The sequence below is a fragment of the Propithecus coquereli genome, unplaced genomic scaffold (assembly GCF_000956105.1).
Source record: "Propithecus coquereli isolate 6110/MARCELLA unplaced genomic scaffold, Pcoq_1.0 Scaffold122, whole genome shotgun sequence".
NCBI classification, from domain to species: Eukaryota; Metazoa; Chordata; class Mammalia; order Primates; family Indriidae; genus Propithecus; species Propithecus coquereli.
Window position 1 is genome coordinate 6,986,928 of NW_012136303.1, and position 23,132 is coordinate 7,010,059.

The 23,132-nt window shown below is 40.2% G+C and overlaps 1 protein-coding gene across 2 annotated transcripts in view; it reads left to right on the plus strand.

Annotated features, from left to right (window-relative positions):
• PTPRA (protein tyrosine phosphatase, receptor type, A) overlaps positions 1-23,132 on the plus strand; it is a 140,994-nt gene that overhangs the window by 88,414 nt on the left and 29,448 nt on the right. Inside the window, exons 5-8 of one of the 2 annotated variants that reach the window (XM_012637691.1) lie at positions 1,386-1,412; positions 12,291-12,375; positions 13,573-13,646; positions 13,892-14,028. In XM_012637691.1, the coding sequence (XP_012493145.1) occupies positions 1,386-1,412; positions 12,291-12,375; positions 13,573-13,646; positions 13,892-14,028 (323 nt within the window). The remainder of the gene's footprint in view (positions 1-1,385; positions 1,413-12,290; positions 12,376-13,572; positions 13,647-13,891; positions 14,029-23,132) is intronic. The other variant, XM_012637692.1, reaches the window with a different exon arrangement.

Consider the following 23,132-nt stretch of genomic DNA (forward strand, 5'->3'; position numbering starts at 1 on the left):
TTTTTTTTTTTTGTTTAGATTGACTAACCATTTATCTATTTCACGGTTTGTTGCTTTTTTCTTCCAAAGAAGCTGTTCTTGTATGTTTATTAGTTCTGTTGTTTTTCAGTTTTTTATTTCATTGACTTTTTCTTTATTCTTATTCTTTCTTTCCGCCTTCTTTAGATTTATTTTACACTTTTAAAAATCTTTTTGCATTGAATGATTATTTGCATTCTTTCCATTTAATTAACATTTAATGCTGTGTATTTTGCATAAGCATGGCGTTAGCCACATCCCATAGGTGTTCCTGTAGGTAGTTGTATTAGTGTGCAATCTAAGCTGCTCAGACAAAGGTACGCCAAAATTCAGTGACTTAAGACCAAAGTGTCTTTCTCTTCCCAGTCACATTCCAGAGATAGGCAGGGAGCTTTGTCTCATCAGGGACCAACTTCCTTTTCTCTTGTAGCCCTGCCATCTCAACAATATTGCCCTTTTATGCTTGGTTAGAGATAGTTCCTAATCATTGGGTTCTAGTTCCAGCCCCTGAGAAGGAAGAACAAAAGGAATCGGGACAATTTCTTTTCCAAAGAATGTGACCTGGAAATTACCCACATTGTTTTTGTTCGCATCCCATTGGCTGGAATTCATCACGTGACTACACTTAGCACAAAGAAGCCTCAGAAGTATAGCTTCTAGCTGGGCAGTTTTATGTTCAGCTAAAAAACAGGGGTTCTGTACCAAAGGCAAGAAGAGAAAGAGAGACTGATACAGTTGGAGAGATGGCAGGTTCTGCACAAAAGTGTTTTCATCATTATTATTTTAGGTATTTTTCAGTTTTGGTTTCGGTATTAATTTTCAAGAGTTTTCTTACTTTGTTAATTTCTAATTTTATTGCATTGTGATAAAAGAATATTGTACTGTTTCTACTAATGGAAATTTATAAGGGCTTGTGAATATCCCATGGGCCTTTGAAAAGAAGGTTTTTCTCTGTTAGTGATTAGAGTTTGGTATATGCCAGTTAGATTTTATTACCTCTTATCATTTAGGTGTTTTATATCCTCACTTAGTTTTGCCCTCCTGCATTTTAATGGACCAAAAGCCATAAAGTCCTCTAATATCATATGTTATTTCTCTTTGCATTCTTGTACTTTTTAATGAATATTGATGCTGCCTTGTTTCTGTACTCAGGGAGAAAACCAGACGACTGACTAAAGTTTAGCGAATCTGGACAATCTTGTTTCCCAGCTGTTGGAGGATACCTCATTCTAGGTCCAACATTATATATACATGGAGGAAAAAGTATCCCTTTTCAAAACTGGAGCTTGTTCAGTTTTACCCTAAATTGAATAGTAATGTTTTTCTTTAACCTGAGTGAATGTTTCTATTTTTCACTTATTACACAGGTAATTCTGACTCGAAGGACAGAAGAGGTGAGCCGCTCACCTTATATCTGTTGTCTCTTTTACACAGTGTATGGTATTCATCTGTGTTTCCTCTGCTTACAGTCTGTGGTAACCTTGTACATCTGTGGCTGTGTTGTTTGTTTACTTTCCCTTAAGTTGATTCCATATTAACCTCATACAGAAAAGCAGTAGAAATAAGTACTATATTTAATGTTTTTAAATATAGATTACGGATTCTAACAGCTATGATCTATTTTAACAAGCAGTAAAATAACTATATCTTACTTTGTCATGTCACCTTGTTAATCCTGCCTTTGGTGATATCAGGTTATAATTTTTATGCCATAGGTTATTTCTGATTTCTAGGCCATAGTTAACATTTAAACATTCTGGCTTTGTGTTGTCTTTCTCCTAGTCTATAAAATGTTGACCCTTTGTGGCTTTATATGGCTTTCATGGATTTTCAGCCCTCTAGTGTAAAGTCCCTATAGCTTGAGATGCTGTGTCTGTGGTGCAAGCTAGACTGCTGAATCCCTGGTCATCAGAGAGGAGGAAGACCTGGATACTCATGTGCAGAAGTATGGCACATTTTGCCTAAGACAACAGTAAGGCTGCCATCAAAAGACATGAGAGAAAGAGATCATCCAGTATTCTAAGAAATGATCGTTACATTTGAGTTGGAAAAATGTTACTGTATAAAGCAGGTTTTTTTATCATGATTTTCTATTTTATGAAATCAAACTTTTTGAGATTTTTTTTCTGACTGTATTATTTAACTATGTACAAATTTCCCTGTGTAATTAAGTAATGGTACATTTGGAGGCTTATGAAGTCCCACTAATTAGGGAGCATTTGAGTCAGAAAAGTGGATACTCTGTAATGTCCATCTGCCACTATATTTGGTGAGAAATAGTGAGGCGTTACCATACTGTGTACATATTTCTCTTACTTTCCTAAACTCAGCAACCAAACATGGGATTAATGCAGTATCCTTGCTATACCGATTCACTTACTATCACTATCAAATGTGTAGAACTTAATAGGTTTATATTGCAATAGATGCTTATATTTGCTCCCTAAACTGCTCTTTTAACCAGTCCTACAATAAAATCAAAAGTCAAAGTAGTAGGCTTTAAGATCTGTTGATTCCTTCCTCTACTTAGTGTATGTTTTAATAATATTCATCCCTTTTCTTATCCCAGATATTATACTTCTTTTACCTAGCTGATATTTAAGTAGTTTCCATACTGTGATTAAAAAAATAAAATTACCTTAATTATCTAGATTATTGCTAATGACATATGAAAAGTTTATTAATATAATAAATCTCAGTTTTAAGTCAGGAGATAATTTTGCATAATTCCCTTGGCCAAACAGGGAACTGAAGAAGCATATATATTCTAAAGTCACATGTGTAATAACAATTTTACCAAAGCAGATCTTTAGAAGTATTGTAAATTTGGATATCACATTCTAATTTTAAAGCTAAATGCTTTTTGAGACATGAGTCAACTATTTGGAAATATGTGTATTATAATGTGTTTGATAAGCAAATTATGTCCTATGCAGATGAATTAAGGGTTACAAGTTTTTATGCACTGGCCTTTGGGGTGCTTTTGAATACCAGTGGTTGGTGTTTCAATTGTCAAAGCAGGAAGGAATAAAACAAGAGAGGGAAGGAGACGCAGGCAACTCTTCTTCCTCTTTTGAAGTCCAAGAAACGGGTTATTTTCTTGTTGTTTTTGTTTGTTTGTTCGTTTTTTCTTTTTTTGGAGACAGGGTCTCCCTCTATTGCCTGGGCTACAGTGCAGTGGTATTGTCATAGCTCACTGCAACCTCAAACTCCTGTTCTCAAGCAATCCTCCTCCCTCATCTTCCTAAATAGCTAGAACTATAGGCGTGCCCCACCATGCCCGGCTAATTTTTCTGTTTTTTTGTAGAGATGGGGGTCTCGCTCTTGGTCAGGGTGGTCTTGAACTCCTGACCTCAAGCAGTCTTCCTGCCTCAGACTTGGCAGAGTGCTAAGATTACAAGTGTAAGCTACTGTGCCCAGCCCCTATACCTTTAAGCAAAATTCTGCATAAACCCATCTCATCCTACTTTCCTACTTTTTATTGTAATAGTAGAATTTGGTTCCTTTTTTCTTTTTTTGATAATGGGATTTTCATGTGAAGACCTTATAACTAGTATTTATTAAATAGCAAGAACACAGGGTAAAGCTGGTTCTAATCATACTTTAAAAATATTTTAGATGTAATCGTTGATATAACTGCTTTTTTAAAAATCAGAAAATAATATGTTTGTAAAGAAGGATCCTTGAGACTAGAGTTCTAGAACCAGTCAGGATCTAAGTATTCTGCTGAACCCCAGAGACTCCTTAATGTTTCTCAGCTCTCGTTTCAGATCATCTAGATCTGCTCCCTATGGCTTTCTCCTTCAATACTTTGCTAGAGTTAGAGTCTAGAAAGGGATGACATTCTTGTTTAAAGAGGTATTTTTGGATTATCATGGTAAGCAGCATTATTGTGAACTCCATTTTTGATAGCTTTCCTTAACACCTTTAATAATACATTCAGCATTCATTCAGTGCCTGTTAGATGCCAAGGATTCCAGAAAAAAAAAAAATGCTTCCTGTCTCAGGAAACATGTGAACACCACGTATCAAAGTCCACTCAGTACATGCTGCTGGGTATACCACACAAAGTGCCAAAAGAGCTTGGAAGACTTGTTGCACCTGGGGAAATGGGAAGGAGGCACAGAGATGAGCTTTGGACAGTTTAAATTAAAATAGTAAATGGGGGAAGGAGGACACACCAGATAGGGCAAGAGCAAAGAGGCGTGAAAGAGCAAGTTGTATGTTTCAAGAACTGCTCACAGCTGATGTACGTGAAGTGGGGAGTGGGTTTTAGAAAGATAATTCCAGAAGCCTTAGAGAAGATAGGTGGGTAATAGAAATTAAGGTTTCTAAGCCTGGCATGGTAGCTTGCGCCTATAATCCCAATGATTTGGGAGGCTGAGGTGGAAGGATCACTTGAGGCCAGGAGTTTGGGGCTGCAGTGAGCTATGATCGCTGTACTCCAGCCTGGGGACAGAGTGAGACCCTGTCTCTTAAAAAAATAAAAAATAGTAAAGTTTCTGAATGGTAATTTGGCCCAAGACGACAGTGATTGGGCTCAGCCCAGTGGTTTATGCCCTAGAGGCAACCCAGTCACTTTTGCTGTTTTTAGAGCTAGTTGGAAGCACTTAAAACAGCATTACAACTCTGCCTTTGAGAGTTGATAGATACTACTGCGTAAAGTGTAGAGAAGAGATAAATATGTGAGTGTGAGGAATTACGGCATTTACTTCACTATTTCTGTAGTTGACCAGAGTGTGTCTCAAGTCCTTAGATTACTTGCCTATTTACATATGAGCCCTTAGATTGATATGACCCTTTGTTTTCTTGGACATCTATTGTCCTAGAATCCCATTTTAGTATTTTGAAATGACTGCTCCCAGGCCTGAGTCTAGGAGGTAAAACTTTGCTAGAATGGAAGTTGGGGCGGAATGCATAGGCAGTGTGGAATGGACCAGTGTATCTGCCTTGCCTGTACTGGCCTCTGTTGTGCTAGCCCAGCTATTCAGAGGACCCAGACTAAGACAGTCCTAAGCATGAGAAGGCAATGAATCTGTACAGTTTGGGAGGAACCCTAGGAAGGTGACTTGATCCTGAGCTTATCTCCAAGTCTAAGATTTGATATGGGGAGCTGTAAATTCTCTCTCATTTCATTAGTAGATCTAAGTCTCCTTCCCTCACAGAGACCTGGGGACATCTTTGCTATCTGTATTGCCTTCTGACCATGTAAAAAACATGAGTGTAATTTTGATGTCAAGAGGTAAAATCTGGCTTTCATGATGGTGGACTGTTCTGGCCTGAAAGCTTGTAAGAGCAAAAGTGTCGTTGGTCCTATAATTTATGGATAGTCTGGAGAATACTGTTACTTTGTTTTCTTGCTTTAGATTTGCAGCTGTGTAATCATGGGCAAGTTATTTAATCTTTGCTTAGTTTCCTTATCTGTAAAATAGGTTTAATAATGGTGTATCTACCTTAGGGTTGTTAGGATAATTACATGATATAATATAGGATTGTGCTTTGCTCTGTTCCTGCCTTATGTTACTGTTTAAATACATGTTTAAATATTAACTAATAATTTTTATTAATTCATAAGTTATCCGGATAGCTACCTCCCTCCTTTCTCTATTGCTTGTAGTTGTCAGCTCTCCTAGTGGTCATAAACAATACTGCACTCTTCCTTGCCCTCTCTGATACTCCATTGATTCATTCATGCAGGACCTTTCCTGACCACCTCATCTTAAATAGAACCCCTCATTCTCTTTTTCACTCTTATTTTTCTTCATGGCACTTTACCACTACCTGTATTATACATTTCTTATTTATTGTCCTGTCTCCACTGGAGTATAAGCTTCATATGGGCAAAGATGCTGCATCCTCAGGACCTTCTTGGCACAAGTAGTCACTCAGTATATATTTATGGAATGAAATAATAAGTATTGAGCTTAGGGATATGGGGGGCGGTGGCCTTGAATCCTGGCTTCAAAATTTATCATTTAATGGACATGTAACACTGACCTTAATCCAGTGTGATAAGGGTTGTAGCAGAGTGGTTACATAGCATTATGAAAGTAGCAGTTGATTTCATTAAAGGGAGCAATCAGAGAAAGATTTACCCAAAAAAAGGTGATATTTGAGCTAGAATTGTATTAGAGGAGAGGTGGTAATTACATTCTAGATTAGGGGTTGGCAAACTTTTTCTATCAAGGACCGGAGAATAAATAATTTCGGTTTGTGTGACTCCCAGCTGTCTCTGGCATCTACTCCACTCTGCCTTTGTAATGCAAAAGCAGCCATAGACAATATGAAAATTAATGAACATGGCTGTGTTCCAGTAGAATTTTATTTACAAAAACAGGCAGTGAGCTAGATTTGGACTGTAGTTTGCCAGCCCCTATTCTAGACAAAGACCCTCCTGAGCCTAAGAAGCTGGTCTGAGGTTCTCTGCTAGTGTGTGAGCTTCTGGATGCCAAGGCCAATCCTTTTCCATTCATATCAGGCACTTTGCAAATGTGACTTCTTTTAAATCTCCCATTAACTCTGAGAGGTGGAAAGTGCTATTACATTTCCATTTCCTGAATCATTCTAAGAGATTATCACGCAGTTAGTGAGTAGGATAGTGGAAATTTGAACTCCCAGGTCTATCAGACCCTAAAGCCCCATACTCTGCAAATGGCCTTCTTTTGACCTCATGCTGATATGAAAATTTGGCTAGATAACTCTAAGTTCAAAATCCTAAGAACTTTGTAGACAGTGCACCATTGATTTCTGGCAGTGATGTTTTAGATGAGCAATCGTAAGTGAATCTGATTCTTATTTCTCTGTAGGGAGTCTTTCTTGCACTGAACGTTGGTAAGTGGCCTGTGGCTGGTTGGTTGATTTCAACCCAAAATTTCAGAATTTTTTCAAGATGCATCCAATTAAACATCTTTTTTCCATATTACTCCTCAAACTAGATGGTTTCTTTTGGCTTGATAATCAGGGAATTTTCTTCTGTGATTTCTTTCCCTCCTTCCTCACTGGTTTCTTCTTTGGGATTTACTATTGAATAGATACTAGATCTCCTGGATCTAACCAGCTTGTTTCTTTTCTCTGGTCTCATAATTTCGTCTCTTATTCTATGTTCTGGGAGCTCCCATGATTTGCTCTTTCGTGTTACTAATTTGGTTTTCAGTTATGTCTGTTCTCCTGTTCAGTCTTTCTAATGAGACTTTTCCCTCTAATCTTGTTATTTCCTAAGAAGTCTTTCTTAATACTCAGATGGCTCCTTTTTAAAAAAGATCAATGTAGTATCCTCTTGCACAAATTAACAACGTATTTTTAAAGATTTATTCTATTTTTGTGTTACCTCTGTTTCCCAGGGCTACTATTGTTCTCTTTGTTATTTATGAAGGTCACCTGTAGGGCTCTGGTTGCCCTTTGCCCTGGAGCACTGAGTGGCCTGGAATGCGCACACTGTAGGCATCCCTTCAGGAGGAAAAACAGGGACATATATCCTAAACCAGCAGTTAGTGATGGTCCAGGAATTTGGGACAGGACACAGTTATCCTCTAGGCAAGCTGCCTTTCTTTTTCTTTTTCCCTTCTTCCTCTCTTGTGGCTGCCTAGAGTTATCTCAGACACTACCATGTTTTTTTTCTGGTTTCAGGGCCCACTAGGAAACCTTCTGTGGACCTAGTACATCTAGCAATCATGTACAATGTATAAACTCACTCTAGTGCCAACTGTAAAGGAACCAGAAAAGGCATTTATAAGGCAATCAGGGGAGTTTAAATAGTAACTGAAAAATATTAGATGATATTAAGGAATTAGTGTTACTTTTAAAATGGGATAATGGTATTATGGTTATATTAAGAACCCTTATCTCTTAGTGATACATACTGAAGTAGTTATAGTTGAAATGACATGTCTCAGATTTGCTTTAAAATAATCCAGTGGGGGGGAGGTTATAGACCAGTGGTTCTTAACTGGGGGTAATTTTCCCCCCAATTTAGCAATATTTGAAGATACTTTTGATCATCACAATTGGGGGTTTGCTACTGACATCTAGTAGTTAGAGGCCAAGGATGTTGTTAAACATCCTATAGTGCACATGACAGACCCACACAACAGAGAATTATCTAGCTCAAAATGTCATTGGTATGAGTTTGAGAAAATATATATATGCAGCTTATCATTTGCAAAAAAAACACACACACACAACCCTCACCACTCTCTGTGACAAACTCCCCCCTCTGTTTTTCTAGCTGAATCTGGATGGAAAACCCCAGCTTGTCATTTAGCCTGTGGGTGTACTGGCCCTGGGTTGGCAGGCGTTTGTTTAAATACCATCCTGATATCCCAACATCCACTTTCATCCCCAGTCCCAGCTGACTGTGAGCTTGAGGCCCAAACTGGTAAAACTAGTACTTAGTTTTCAGCTGGAGTTTCTTGGGCTGATTGACCTCTCCAGCAGCTGAATCCTGTCTGTTTTGTCTTCCAGAAATCTCTCAAAGTTTCTAGTCTATAGATGCCACCCTTTGCTGCCTTTCAGATATGCTGTTGATTCATTAGTATTTTTATATTTCTTGTATCATTTCCATGTGCTTTGGGGAAAAGGAAGAAGTAAATTTATGGATTCAGCCCACTGTCTTAAGTCAGATGTCTCTAATTACCTTCTTATAATACCTGATATACTTCCCTCTGTGATTGGAATTTAACAAAGACATACTTAGAGATAAATCACTAATTCTTTTGTTCATTCACTCAACATAATCCATTATTTGTTTAGTGCTTATTGTGTGTTAAACTCTGTGCTAGGTTTTAGGTATATAGTGAGAAACAAAGCAGATATGTAATCCTTGCCCTTGTGGAGTTTATTGTATAAAAGAGGGACACTCATTAATCAACTACAGTCAAATAAATATATAGTTGCAACATGTGAGAGGTATTATCAAGGGAAATAACAGGGTGCTTGCTCTATGAGAATAATATAGAAAATAACAGCTAACTTTGAGTACACAATGTGTGCTAGTTACTGTGCCAAGAACTCTACATGGATGATCCCATTTAATCTTCAGAATAACTTATTTTAGAGATGAGGAAATGGAGATGTATGATCCTAATTTAGTATTAGAAAGTCAAAGAAGACCTCTTGGAAAAGTAACACGTTTTTAAAAATGAGAACTGGGTGAGTGGGAGTTAGCCAGGCAAAGAATGGAGGGAGACTGTATGAAGCAGAAGTAATAACATGTTCAAAGGCCTAAGGATGAAGGAACTCAGCATGGAAGGATACCCGTGGTTGAAGTTTAGAGAACAAGGAAAGAGCACAGGAGACAGGAGGTAGGTAGGGGCTAAATCGGGAAGGTTGTGAGAGGACACGGTAAGGGGATTTGATTTTATTCTGCCGGTATGGGAAATCACTGAAAGGTTTTACATAAGAGAGGGACATGATCTGATTTGCTTTCCTAGAGATCACCTTGTCTGCTTTGTGGAAATGGATTGGCAGGGGCCAGAGGCAAGGTAAGAGAGGTTGGAGGTTGGAACTACACTGGTGACAGTAGAGAATGGAAAAAGACAGACTGATTTCAGGTTTTAGGTATATCCCTAAAATATATTACTTGCAACTGGGTTGGCCGTAAAATATAAGCATGAGGAAGAAACGGAAGGATTTCCACATTTCTTACTTGAGCGACAGGGTGGATGAGAGTGCTAGTTACTGAATGCCGAGGAAAAGGTTTTAGACACAGAACATTTGTGTTGCCTATGAAATTTGAAGTGGAGGTGGCGCATAGGCAGTGGAGGGTCTGGAGCTCAGAAGAGAGGTCTGACCAAGCAATGCAAATGTGGGAATTGCTAGCATATCATTTGTACTTATGGCCATGTATCCGATCAGGTCAACTAGATAGAGTGTAGAGAAGAGTACCAAGGACAGAACCCTGAGGAATGCCCATATTTAGAGATGTGGTGTTGGAAGAGGAACAACTAGCAAGCAACACTGAGATGGAGCAGCCAAGAGACAGAGAAAATCAGAAGGCTGCTCTGTAGTAGAAAGCAAGAGAGGAAAGTGCTTCAAAGAGGAGGGAGTTTTTGAAGGATAGCTTGCTTCACTGCATCACTGCAAAAAAAAAAAAAAAAAAGGAAGTAGTGATCAACCAGTTTGAACGCTCATTTTAAAATGAGAGCTGCTTACCACAGTTATGTTCAAAACTTTCCATCAACAAAAAAGCATGGTATAATATCTCCCATCTCTTTGAAACAAAGAAAAAACAACTGTCCACCTCATATCTCCCTCCAGCTGCCGCTCCTTTCCTCTGCATCTCTTTATGGTAACAGTCCTCGTAAAAGGAGTCAGTATCTCACTTTCTCCTCTTTTTATCTTTATTTCACTCCATTTGGCTTTCTCACCCACTACTCAGACTGCTCTTGAAAAGGTTGCTGATAGCTGCCATCTTGTCCAATTTGGTTTTACTTAGGCCTCTTCCTACTGAATCTGTAGGCAGTATTTGAGTTGATTACTCCCTGCTTGAAAAACTCTGCTCCAGGCTTCCATGACATCACATTCTGCCTCATTACCTCCCACCTCATGGCCGCTGCTTATGAGTCAGTTTAGCTGATCTTTTAAAAGAATGTAAATCCAGTTATATCTCTCCTCTGTTCAGAAGCCCTCCAATCACATGGAGAATTAAAGCCACACTCAGTACCATGGACTACAAAGCCCTAAGTCTGCTAGTTCCTGCCCGCCTACCTCTCTGGCATCTCCTATCACATTGGCCCTTGTCCTAGTCCTCAAATGCGTCAAGCTCCTATGGGCTGATATGCTTGCAATTCCCAGGTCTTTGCATGGTTCGCTTCTTATTATTTAGAGCTCTGCTTAGATACAGCCTCCTCAGAGAGACTTTCCCAAACCGTTTTATCACTGCCCCCCAACCCGTCACTTTCTATCTCCTTACCCTGCTTTTTTTCCGTCATAGCACTTGTCTCTGTTGAATTTAAGTATTGGCTTGTTTGTGAACAGTGTCCTCCTCGTCCCTCACAGAATGTAAGCTTTCTATCACTTGTCTGCTTGATCGCTTCCCCATTTCCAGTGTCTTAAACAGTGCCTGGCATACAATTGCTGATTCATAAATATTTTTTGAATGAATGCTGCTAAGAGGTTGAATCGGATGAAGGTGGGAATGAAATGAGTCCATTGGATTTGACAATATTCGATTTGTTGGTGTCCAGGCTGAGCAGTTTAAACAGCACTGAGAGCGAGAGTCAGAGCAGATAGATTAAGGAGAACCCAGAGGTGAGGAATTAGAGAAAACAAATTAGACAACTGTCGTGAGAAGTCAGCTGAGAAGAATAACACAGTACTGGTGGTAGCTGGAGGAGGGTAATTGAGGTCAGGAAATCTTTGAGATGACAGAAATGGATATAATCCAGAGCACACGTGATGGGATTGGCCTTTACATGGGAGGAACGTGTCCCCTCATTTAGCAGGTAGGAAAATGGTGAAGATAGATACAAACTCACACTGGTTGTGTAGTTCGTGGTCGGGGGTGAGAGTGGACAAGGATGAGTTGGCACCCAGTCAGCTGAATGAGAAATGAGGCTAAGCACTGGGTGAAAGGAAGCCAGGCCCTGTGGAATGGAGGGAGGTTGCCATGTCTCCAAGCTGCATGTTGGTATAGTTAGGGTCCTGGCAAGAGGTGGCTGGGGGAGCAGAGTATGTATAGAAGCTCCCAGCAGTTTCTGATACATGGTGCCCAAGGGTCTGATGTCTGCTTGTCTTAATCAGGAACAATATTCTCTGTGCCAGGAAGCCATTTGGGTTTATGATAGGAAAATTGTCTTTTTCCCTTCCTTTCCCATCTTCCTTTAGACGGAGCCCATTGAGGCTAGGAGAGAGTATGGTATTGGCCTTGCACACCCAACCTACCATCAGGATTGGATGTGTTCGTGCCTCCAGATATTCGAGTACTTTTTATGTTCTAAGTACTGTTTTATGCTCAAAGATTACAGCAATGAATGAAACGAAGTCTCTGCCTTCAAAGAGCTTTTATCCTAACGCAGGGAGACAGTAAATAAATGTATGTCAGAGATGGGGTAGGCATGTCACCCTGGGCCCTGTGCTCCCCCCAACCCTGGTAGCCCTGGGGTGGCCATCGGAGGTACACACTCACACTCTCTTCTCTCTGTGTTTCCATGTACTGCCATCTGCAGAAGTACTGAATGAGCCCTTCTTCCTCATCAGGATGTTTCCCTGAGCAGCTGACTTGAGCCCTCCATTGCACAATGTGGTAATGACTTATTCTATTCTCTTGATTTCAGATGAGACGCCAATTATTGCAGTGATGGTGGCCCTGTCTTCTCTGCTAGTGATTGTGTTTATTATCATAGTTCTGTACATGTTAAGGTGAGCATGTTAATCCTTCTGCTTAGACTCTGTTTCAATACCCCAGTGTCTCAATAAGCCCACACAGTCCAGTAGACATTAGGATAAGAACAGTGAATAGGATAGAGGGGGAATGACTCATGATAGTGCTAAGATTAAAATTCTACTTAGAAATGGTTTAAAAGCTCTACATAGCCTTCCTTAAGCCCTGGATCCTCCCCTTTTCCATCTGTCCAAGCCTAGTCCCCCACCTGCAGTTCAATCTAAAGCCCAAATGGTGGTTTGGAGGTTGGGGTAAGAAGCCGCAGTTTGTTTTATTAGTGACAGGTGTTTCAGGATCTTCAGATCTAGCCCTGTTGAAGCAACCCCTAAAAGGGCCTCAGTGAGATTACATGCTCAACAAAAGCCTACTTTATTTCTAGTTGGGGCTTTGTCCCCAAGCCCCTCTGGGACCCCTGGCCCTGGTGTGCTGAGCTGAACCATGTGAGTTATAGGATTCCTCTTTTTGACCTCCTGTCAGAGTCCTCTAGACATTACCACTCAAACAGCGAGCAGAAGCAAGGAAAGGGAACCCAAGGGAGAGAAGGGGGGTGGTGCATTTGTTCTCTTCCTGCTAAAGCTACTGCCCTAACGGGGTTTAGCTCTGCCTTATCTTTGGCTTAACCTGTTCTGTGCTCCCTCTTGTTCTGCAGGGATAGAGAAGGGAACCGTGTGTGCCCCCTACAATTTGGCTTGTGTCTCCATTATTCTGCAGGAGACTTGTGGCCAGACCTGTGCCCACCCAGTCTGAAGCTCTGGGCTTCTCCCTGGGGACTCCCAGGCTGCACTGATGAAATACCAGGATTTTTTGTTTGATACAGATCTTCCTATCTCCCCCACTGTATTCCACTCACTCATCCTTTCTCCACCTGGTGCAGCTGTGCTCTCTAGTGGGTCTTGGAACTAGAGCTGCACAAAAGAGCCGTGCCAGCCAGAATATACCGTTGGTGTTACCTGGGTTGAATTCTAGTATGCTGAGGGTAAGCAAGAGCAGCCCAGGGTACTCAGTCACCAGGGCATGGAGCTGCCTCAGGATGTGTGTGACCTGTCTCTGAAAGAGCCTGATTATTTGATGAAGGAGATTTAGAAAGACTGTGTTGATAAGTAGGAATACACAGCCAATGACTTGCCTTTTGCTCCTCTATGCTTTGTTTTTCACTATGAACATTTTCTCATTAGGTTTAAGAAATACAAGCAAGCTGGGAGCCATTCCAATTCTTTCCGCTTATCCAATGGCCGCACTGAGGATGTGGGTAAGGCACCCCTTAATGGCATGGGGAACCCTGACAAGGAGGAAAATCAAGAAATTAGGGGTTTCCTCATCCTTTAAAAAAAAACAAGACTATAAAAAGAGGGGAGAAAAAAAAAAACTTTTGAAGAAAACAGCCCTAGATCTTGGAGGCTTGATCCATGAGATACAATCCCCAATTTAGTCTCCAGAAAAGGGGTTGGGTGCCCAGGGCACCTGACTGACTTCTTCCCCTCTTCTGCACTGCAGAGCCCCAAAGTGTGCCACTTCTGGCCAGATCCCCAAGCACCAACAGGAAGTACCCACCCCTGCCTGTGGACAAGCTGGAAGAGGAAATTAACCGGAGAATGGCTGATGACAATAAGCTCTTCAGAGAGGAATTTAATGTGAGTTCTTTGTTGAAAGTGGCGTATCAGATGAGAGGAAGGCAGACCTAAGGTCAGGCCTTTTGGGTCATGATGTAGAAAACAGGTTTCTAATGCTTAAGAGGTGAGAAGTTTTTACCAAATTTATTGGATTCTCTTCCTGTGTGATTGTGGATAGGAAAGGAAAAGAGATTTGCCTCAGTTTCCTAATCTACCCATCCATCCATCCATCCATCATCTGTCTATTCATTATCACATCTGTTACTTCTTTTGTTTAAGCATCTAATACGTGCCAGGTACTATTCCAGCTGCCAGGGTTATGATAGGGAGCAAAAACAGATCCAATCCCTACTCTCAAGGAACTCACTGTCCAGTCGGGAAACCCCATAAACAGGAACAAAAATAACAACACAAGTCCAAATAGCAATACAGGATATAAAGGACTAGTGCATAGTTGTAGGAGCCCATATTAAGAGATGGCCTTTTAGAGTATAGAGCAGGGGTTTCAGAGTGTCTAAAGTAGACAGTAGGAGTAGCTCAGTCTGGAAATGAGGACCATGGCAGACTGCAGAGCACAGGTCTTTTCTTGGGTATTTAGATTTGTATTTTTAATAATTCCCACAAGGAAGTGGAACATGTTTGCAAACCACCAATTCTAATCCCAGGTCAGAAGAGATTCTTTGAATAAATGTTGTTTTAATTTATACCTAATCATAGACAAGGGTGGCAGGGAAAGGGGAGTAAGGAACATTCTGGACACTGGAAATAGCAGGAGCAAATTGTCAGGAGTGAGGGTGGATAAGGGAAGGGTACATTCAAAAAATTAAAGAAGGGATGTGTATGGCTAAAGGGCAGAGATTCAAGGGAATAGAAAGAGGTGAAACAAAGAAGGCTGGCTTTCCATCAATCTTGTAGCTTTCCATGAGAGAAGTAGAAAGCCATGGACCAACCAGATCTGTATTTTGGAAAGATGACTCTGGCTTCTATATGGAGAGTAGCCTATGGAGAGATCAGAATAGTTGCAGGGAATAGAGTTAGGGTCTGCAGAAGTTGTTAAGATCAGAGGTGCTGCTAGATTGACCTAAAGTGGTAATGATTAGGGAGAGGGGAATGGACTTAAGAACGTAGAAGAGCAGTTCCAGAGTTGGTTCATTCATCATTGCTAAACTCTCACTTTCCTTCAGACTTTTCCAGTAAGCCATGTATCAGCTTGTCTTGTAGGCTGGTTCCTCTCATGATGCCACAATGGCTTCCCCAGTTCTAAGCATCACATGGAGCTCTAACAAGGTCCAGTGGGAAAAGGATGACCACTTCTTCCTTTTATCAGGAAAATTTTCCCAGAAGCTTCTGGAGACTTCCCTCGTCGCATGCTCTTTCTTAAGCCAGTCACAAGCAAGGGAGAAATAGGGTTACTATGGCTAACTGAAACCAATCCAGATTATTATTCCTGGATCATGTGGGGGATGGATGGACAGCCCTACAGAATAAGAGCTCTGGGAAAGAAGGAAAGGAGGAATGGTTATTGGGTGTGTAGATCACCACTCATACCTGCTCCACTAGTGAAGGGCTTAGGGAAGTGGAGAGTGAGAAAATTACTAACTGCTATATAGAGAATGGATGGAAGGAGACAGAAAGAGTTGAAGCAGGACACCATTTACCAGGCAAAAGTTTAATGGAATAGTTTGGACCCTTTTTTCTGGCTTTTGGAAAAACAGCACCATTTAATGCTCATTATTGATTGAGAACATTTATCATACACCACAGGACAGCACCCCATCTTCAGCACTATACCTGGGTCTGTGGTAGGCATTGTACTGTTTCGTAATCTGCAGTACCAACTGCTTCTGGGTGATGGAGTGTGTGATCCCCTTGCCATGAATTTTGCTTAGAGGTAATATTCCCTGAGATCCCATGATAAAGGCCTTCCAGTAAATCCCTAGATGGTGATAGTGTCCTGGAGGCACGGTGGGTAAATTCAGATAGATATCGTGAGGAGAGCCATTTGCTGTGCTATCATGGCAACCATGTTTATGAGCTCATTTGGGCCAGCACTGGGATAGCAAAGGAAAGAGCTGACCATCATTTCCTGTGTTCTTAGCAACGAATGCTGTCTGGTAAGGATTCACATGGCACATAAATATTTCCTATTTTGCTCCAGTTTATACTCATTCAGAGCCATTGGTTAAGTAGGTTACCCCGCAGCAGTCTACTTCCAGCATGGGCCAGCGTGTCTCATCAAGCCATTTGTATACCAGGCTGGACTTTTTCTTCCTTCAGTCAACTGTTGATGTCAGCGGGCAGTCAGGAGTGTTTGTTGAGGGAGTGGGTTGTGTGGCAGTCATCCTATGCACATCACTTCCAGTTGATGGTGGAATTCTGCTTGGCATGTCCAAATTTATGGCTTATTGGATCACATAATACCTAGTTTATGAAGAGGAGTTGAAGTCGTTTGCATATCTAGTGCCTTATGGTCAGGCTTATAGTCTCCACTCTAGAGCACAGTATTAAGCTGGGAGCATGGTCTTATCACCATGTCCTAGGGTTTTTCATTATGATTCTACTCTTTAGCCTTACCATAAGCACTTTAGAGCCCCATAGACTCTACCAGAGCCAGTATCTCCATGGCCTAGATCAGCTGGAGAGCCTTCTCTTTTCTGATCACTCAGTAAATGGATCAGAGTAGGATACAAGCATATGGTATATGCCTGTGGTCCCCAAACCTCCCGGGCTGTGGCCCAGTACCAGTCAGTGGCCTGTTAGGAAGTGGGCCACACATCACCACCTGAGCCCCACATCACCTCCCCAACCCCACCCCCAGCATACTCGGCCTCGGTCCATAGAAAAATTGTCTTCCATGACACTGGCCCCTGGTGCCAAAAAGATTGGGGACTGCTGGTATGCTATGCTAAACCCAAAATAGCCTAGAAGCATTGCTCCTTGTCCTAAGCAGGGGAGGGGTGTTGGAGCAAGGAGCAGCAAATTGTCCTTTATGTTGGAGGAGAGATCTGTCATGCTGCAGGTCTTTGACTTTTAGAAAACTTGGCTGAGGTGGCAGGCCACTGTATTGTGTACATCTTAGCATGTATATCTAAGATAACATAACTTCCTGCTCTTTAATTTCTGTCAGCTTGGTGTTATCAGTATAGTTGTCAGGGTGACGTCCTGTGAAACAGACAAAATCCTCATGAACCAGATCACAGCACAGAAAGGTCAAGATTATTTATCACTAAGGCTGCTCCTGTCTTGAGAAAAGGTAACTGCCTTAGGTAGTCTGCACAATTTAAAAAGAACATACACTTACCCCTATTAATAGCGTAACCAGGAGTTTTGTGTTAATCTGTAGGAAGGAGAGTACATCTAGGAAAAGCAACTATAAATCTGCAGCTCCAACTGATTGAGTTTACCATAGTCCACTGACATTCGTAAAGACTTGTCGATCTTTCGTGCTAGTCTGTTTGGTGGCTTGTGTGGAGAGGTAATATGAAACAACAGAATAGCTAATACTAGTAGTTACTGAACACTCACTCCATGCCATCACTAAACTCAGAGATGTAAATGGATTATCTCATCATTATCCTGCAGCTTTTAAAGTTTTCTGTAGCACTTAAGATCATGCAATTCACTAAGGGACTTAGACTTTTGGGAAAGAGAGATCGCTGCTCTGGGAGCTTGCATTTGCTCTTTCTGTAAAGGTCCCTATCTAATGGGTTAGGGAATCAGTGTGGCTATTCTGCCACTTAATAGGTAGCTCCTAGTGTGAAGCCAGTTTGGGCCAAAACTCCTTCCATCACCTGGCCTGCAAAGACTGCATTCTAATTAGCATATCATGGTGACATTCTGGGATCCTGGGAATTAGTTAGCTCAAGGCTGGAACCCAGTAGGCCCCAAAAGATGCATTTCCCTTTACCCAGTTTGCAGTTACCGTGGTAAATAACTATAGATTCTTAGGCAAAGATGAAGAGGGAGGTTCATGGTTATATATGAGTGTTGATGTGCTGTGGCAGGGTTCTCCCTTGGCGGTGCCTTTCCTCTCCCTTATCAGAGGGTTCTTGGTCTATGAAATGATCCAGGCCTAGGAATTGGATGAGAGGGGCTATTTCTCTAGCATATGGTCTTTAGTAGGCTACCTAAACTGACCTGGGCTAGCTACCTTCCATTTTTGTTATTGGGAGCTTCACAGTGAATTACTCACAACCATAAACTTCTGAGTTCTAATGCCAGTGGCCTCTGACATGCCTTCCAACCCTCTAAGATCAAGAACCCATTTTGAAGCCAGGCCCTTTACTAGCATCTCAGTGTGGAGAGGACAGCCAGGAAAGCACTTCTGAAAGATTCCAGCACTTTTCCTCACCAGTGCACACCCTCCAGCAAGCACGTATTGTGGATTCCCTCAAGGACATACTGGAAGGTATCGGTAGAAAGGTTGAGCCTTTAGAGCCCATGTACCACTCTGATCTCCTCTACTTGTGCTGAGATTTTCTGGCTTTTCATTATCAACTCGGTGAATCCAGCATTCAGTCCAGATTTCCACTAGTCACCCTAACCCAGCCTTAAAACTGTGGCCAGTGCCTGAGCTGTTACACTACCTGCACAAGTTCATTTGACCATACCAACTAGAAATTTGGCCTCATCCAAAAGTTATCCTCTCTCCTCTTCGGTTTGACATCCCCCAAATCTATATCAATGACTAGTCCTATAATTTTTAATTATGCAACTGAGTGAATTCCCATAATTTCTTCTAGGTATTTATTAGCTCTTTGCTTTTCTACTTTATTTATGTATTTTACTCTCCAGATTGTGTTATGCTTATATCCTGATTATCCATAAGCAATGAGACCTGGGCTATGGGGCAGTTTTCATCATGAAAGCAAAATACTATAGAGAACATAATAGAGATTTTTGGAAGTTAACTTTTTCCACGTACTCTGTTTCCTTTCATAATTATTTCAGTCGTCTCACTTAAAGCCTTATCTTTCACATGAACACCCCAGGAAAGATGGCGAATTCTCTTGGCATTAAAATTCAGTAACCAGCAAAATCCTGAAATTGTAACAGTTGGTTTAGCAAAATACATTTATAGTCATAGAAAAGCCCTGAGTCTTGTGCTATCATTTGGAGGTGAACATTTGATGTTGGAGCTGGGCTTTTTCTTGTTTGTTACTTAATATTGTCAGAAGTAATCTTCTTGGTTTCAACATTTCTCATCTCCTTTTAATTGGGACACTCCCACCCCTTTACCACTAGCAAGAATACATCCCAGGTAATTGTAAGTATTAACTGAAGTAGAGTTGTACAGATGTGAACTGTGAGTGGCTTGCTTTTTCCCATCCTGGAAATTGGTTGGCAGTCTGTTTCCTTCCATCTGAACCCAGTAACAAGCTTACATCACCCACATTTCCCCCAACAGTTTCTCAGCTACAACCCACTCTGATACTAACCGCTAAGTCATTTAAGGTCCAAAGTTAAAAACAAGAGAAGTCAGCTCAACTAAATTAAGCAAAAACCAAACAGAACTGTCAATTTAGGAATACACTGGAGGAGCTAGCAGAATCAAAAGATGAGTTGGAGTTCCAGGCCTTGGGCAGAGCAGGTACTACCTTGGTGGCTCTGGGGCCCTCCTAGGGAAGCACTTAGTTTTCAAAATCCTGGGAAAGAGAATCTGATTGGCCCAGGTATGAGTCAAGTATGACTATGCTTGGACCAATCATCCCTGGAAGGGAAGAGGAGAGATAGCACATAGGGAAAACACAGCAGTTTGTGTCTACTATCATAGAATAATGTTTTTATAGTCATCATGTGGGGAAGGCCTTTCTAAATTAACTATAAGATTCACACACCAGAATGGAAAAGATTGGTAGATAATAAATATATTAAAATGTTAAACATCTGTATGACAAATAATGCCATTAAAAAGTGGCCAAAGGGGAGAACCTATTTGCCACAGGTAAACAAAAAGTTTTCCATACAATTTAAAGAGCTTCTACAAACCTATGAGGAAAAGGTAAACAATTCAGTAAAAAAATTGGCAATTTACAGAAGAAACACAAATGGTTTATAAACATAGAAAAGAAGATCAATGTATATAGTAATCAGGGAAGTATACATTAAAGCCAACCATTATTTTGGACCTGTCAGATATGAAAATTTTAAAAGATTGATATCAAATGTGGGCAAAAATATGGGAAATAGATATACACAAGTGGAGGGAGTTTAAATTGGTATAGCGTTGGAAGGATGATTTGGCAATAGTAACCAAAATTTAAATGCTTACACTATCTGACCTAGCTTCTGGGACTCTATGTAACAGAAAAACCCTCGTGCACAAGTGTGTATTTGTATAAGCGTTTTGATTATAGCATTATTTATAATAGCAAAGAAAATAAAAAGCAAATATCTATCAAGTAGAATGGCTAAATGATTTCTTATATCCATTATGAAATCCTATACTGTCATTAAAAGAAATGTGTTCACAAGGATCTCCCAATCATATTGTTATGTGAGAAAACATAGCAGAGTACATGGTATAATCACATTTTTATTTTTAAAAAATATCTGTATATCTGTGTGTGTTTGGGTGTGTTAATACTTTTTTTTTTTTGAGTCTGGAAGAATGCTATGAACTGTCAACAGTGACTTGCTACAAAGGGGGTGGAAAATAGGAGAGATAGGAAACTGCTTTCTGCTGAATTATTTGACTTTGTTTTACAACAAGCATTTTTTTAAATAATATTTTTTAAAGCAGAGTTTTCTTTTTAATATGGGAAATAAGCTAATGGACCTTAATATGCTGTAATGGATATGTAGCATCTAGAATAAAGAAGCTACTATCCCTAGTTCTAACTGTGCCAGGAGTCTTGTGGTCAGTTCGCTGTGAAAAGGGATATTACCAAATGGGATGTTCCGGAGAGAAATTGGACCATAGATGTGACAGCTGAAGGAACAGTAGGCATAGGACATGACAACTGTCCTCAGATGTTTGACTTTGTTTGGCTGAAAGGAGACCCTGTAGCATGTCTATGAATGCCTACCATAATCAGAAGTTCCAGGCTATGGCTTTCATCCTAGTTACAAGCTGGAACTTCTTTACTTACTAGCATTTGTCTTTGGAGGAGTCGTTGAATTTATTTAAATGGAACATTTGGAAAAGCCACTCATTGAGGTCCCTAAAGCATGCTCAAGGTTTAAAAAGAAAAAAAAATTGGTTAGCTCCTGAGAAGAAGGGGATAAGAGAGAGAAAAAAGAGGAAAAGGTAGAGCCAGGGAGACCGTCAGAATCTGTGCATTGTAAGATGTGACCTCCTTCCTCAGGACCTCACATCTTTAATAACACAGTTAAGCCCGGTGAAGAGAGAGTGTGTGTGTGTAATCTGGTGATGGGACTGAGTGTGGCATCTGAATTGAGGCAGAGGTGAAAGAACCTTTACATTGATGAATTATCTCAAAATAAATGAATGAGAGCCAAAGTCCTATGGGATTTAGCAGGAACTGTGGCAAGGGCTTTGAAATTCAGTAGTCTGGAGAGTTGAGGGTTCAGGCTTTGCAAGGAGCAGAGAAGGTGCCACCTGACATCTGTGTTTCACACTACTTAGTACAAGGGAAATGCAAAAGAAATTGTGTATCTGGATGTGGTTCCTTTTAAACAGAACTCTTCCAAGAATTGCCTTGGAAAGTAGTAAATTTCCCATCTCTGCAGTGTTTCAAGCACCAGTGACTATTAGGTGAGAGTATTGAAAAGGGGATTCAAGCATTAAAAGTGAATGAGATTCAGTCCTGTACTGGAGATCTAGGCAGCGCAGTGAGTCAAGGAAAGAAATGAAAGGTATGAGGATTGCAAAGGAAGAGACAAAATAGGAATTTTTCATGGAGGAGAATATTGTCTTTAGAAAAATCCAAAGACTCATCAGATAAATTATTAGAATTAAAAAGTTATTTTAGCAAGGTTGCTAGATACAAAGGCAGCATAAAAATTAATACACTTCTATACATAGGCCACAAATGGAAAATCTAATAATACCTTTTAAAAGATGCCATTTATATAAAATATACATAAAATATAAAGTACCTAGGGATAATGTAACAAAATATTTAGAGAAAATTATACAAATGCTTGAACACTTTAAAAGAAAACGGTTTAAATTAGTGAAGAGATAGAATCAATGGATTAGGAGGCTCAATATTGTAAAGATGTCACTTCTCCCCAAACTGATATATAGATTCAATGCAATTCCAATAAAAATCCCAACAGGTTTTTTGTGGAACTTGACAAGCTGATTCTAAAATTTATATGGAGGAGAAAAGATCAAGAATAGCCAAGACATTCCTGAAGAAGAAGAACAAGGTGAGGAGACCTGCCTTACCAGATATAAAGAGATTATAAAATTTTAGTTATTAAAACAGTTTTGTATTGGCTCTGGGATAGTCACATTGACCAGTGGGATAAAATAGAGAGCCCAGAAGCAGATCCATGTGTAAGTGGAAACCTATTTATGACAGAATTGCTGTTGCAGTTTGGGTGGGGAAAAGGATAGTCTTTACAATAAATAGTGCTTGGGACCATTGGGTAACCCTGTGGGAGCAAATCAAATTGAATGTTTGTCTCATACCAAACAAATGAATTCCAATTGTTGTAAACACTGAAATTGAAAGGACAAAATGATAAAATATAGAGACAATAATGTAGTAAAATATACTTATAATCTCACAGTAGGAAAGAATTTCTTAAGACTTACATTGATGAATTTGACTATAGGAAAATGCAAAGATTCTGTTCATAAATAGATAACCATAAAGAAAATGCAAGGGTAGGCCAAACACTTGGTAAAAGATATTTGTAACATGGATAACTGGTAAAGGACAAGTATCCAGAATATACGAATGCAAATTAATAAAAAAATAAACAAGCAATCCAGTAGAACAACGGGGAAAACACTCGACTAGGTACTTCACAGTAGAGGAAAGCCTTTTGACCAGAAAACCGTGGAAAGATGATGAACCTCATTGATAATCGGAGGAATGTAAATTAAAACTACATTTAATGCATGTAAAGCCTGATGATATCAAATATCGATGAGGATACAGAACAAGTGGAACACCGTACGTCGCTGGTGGAAGTATAAATTGGTACAA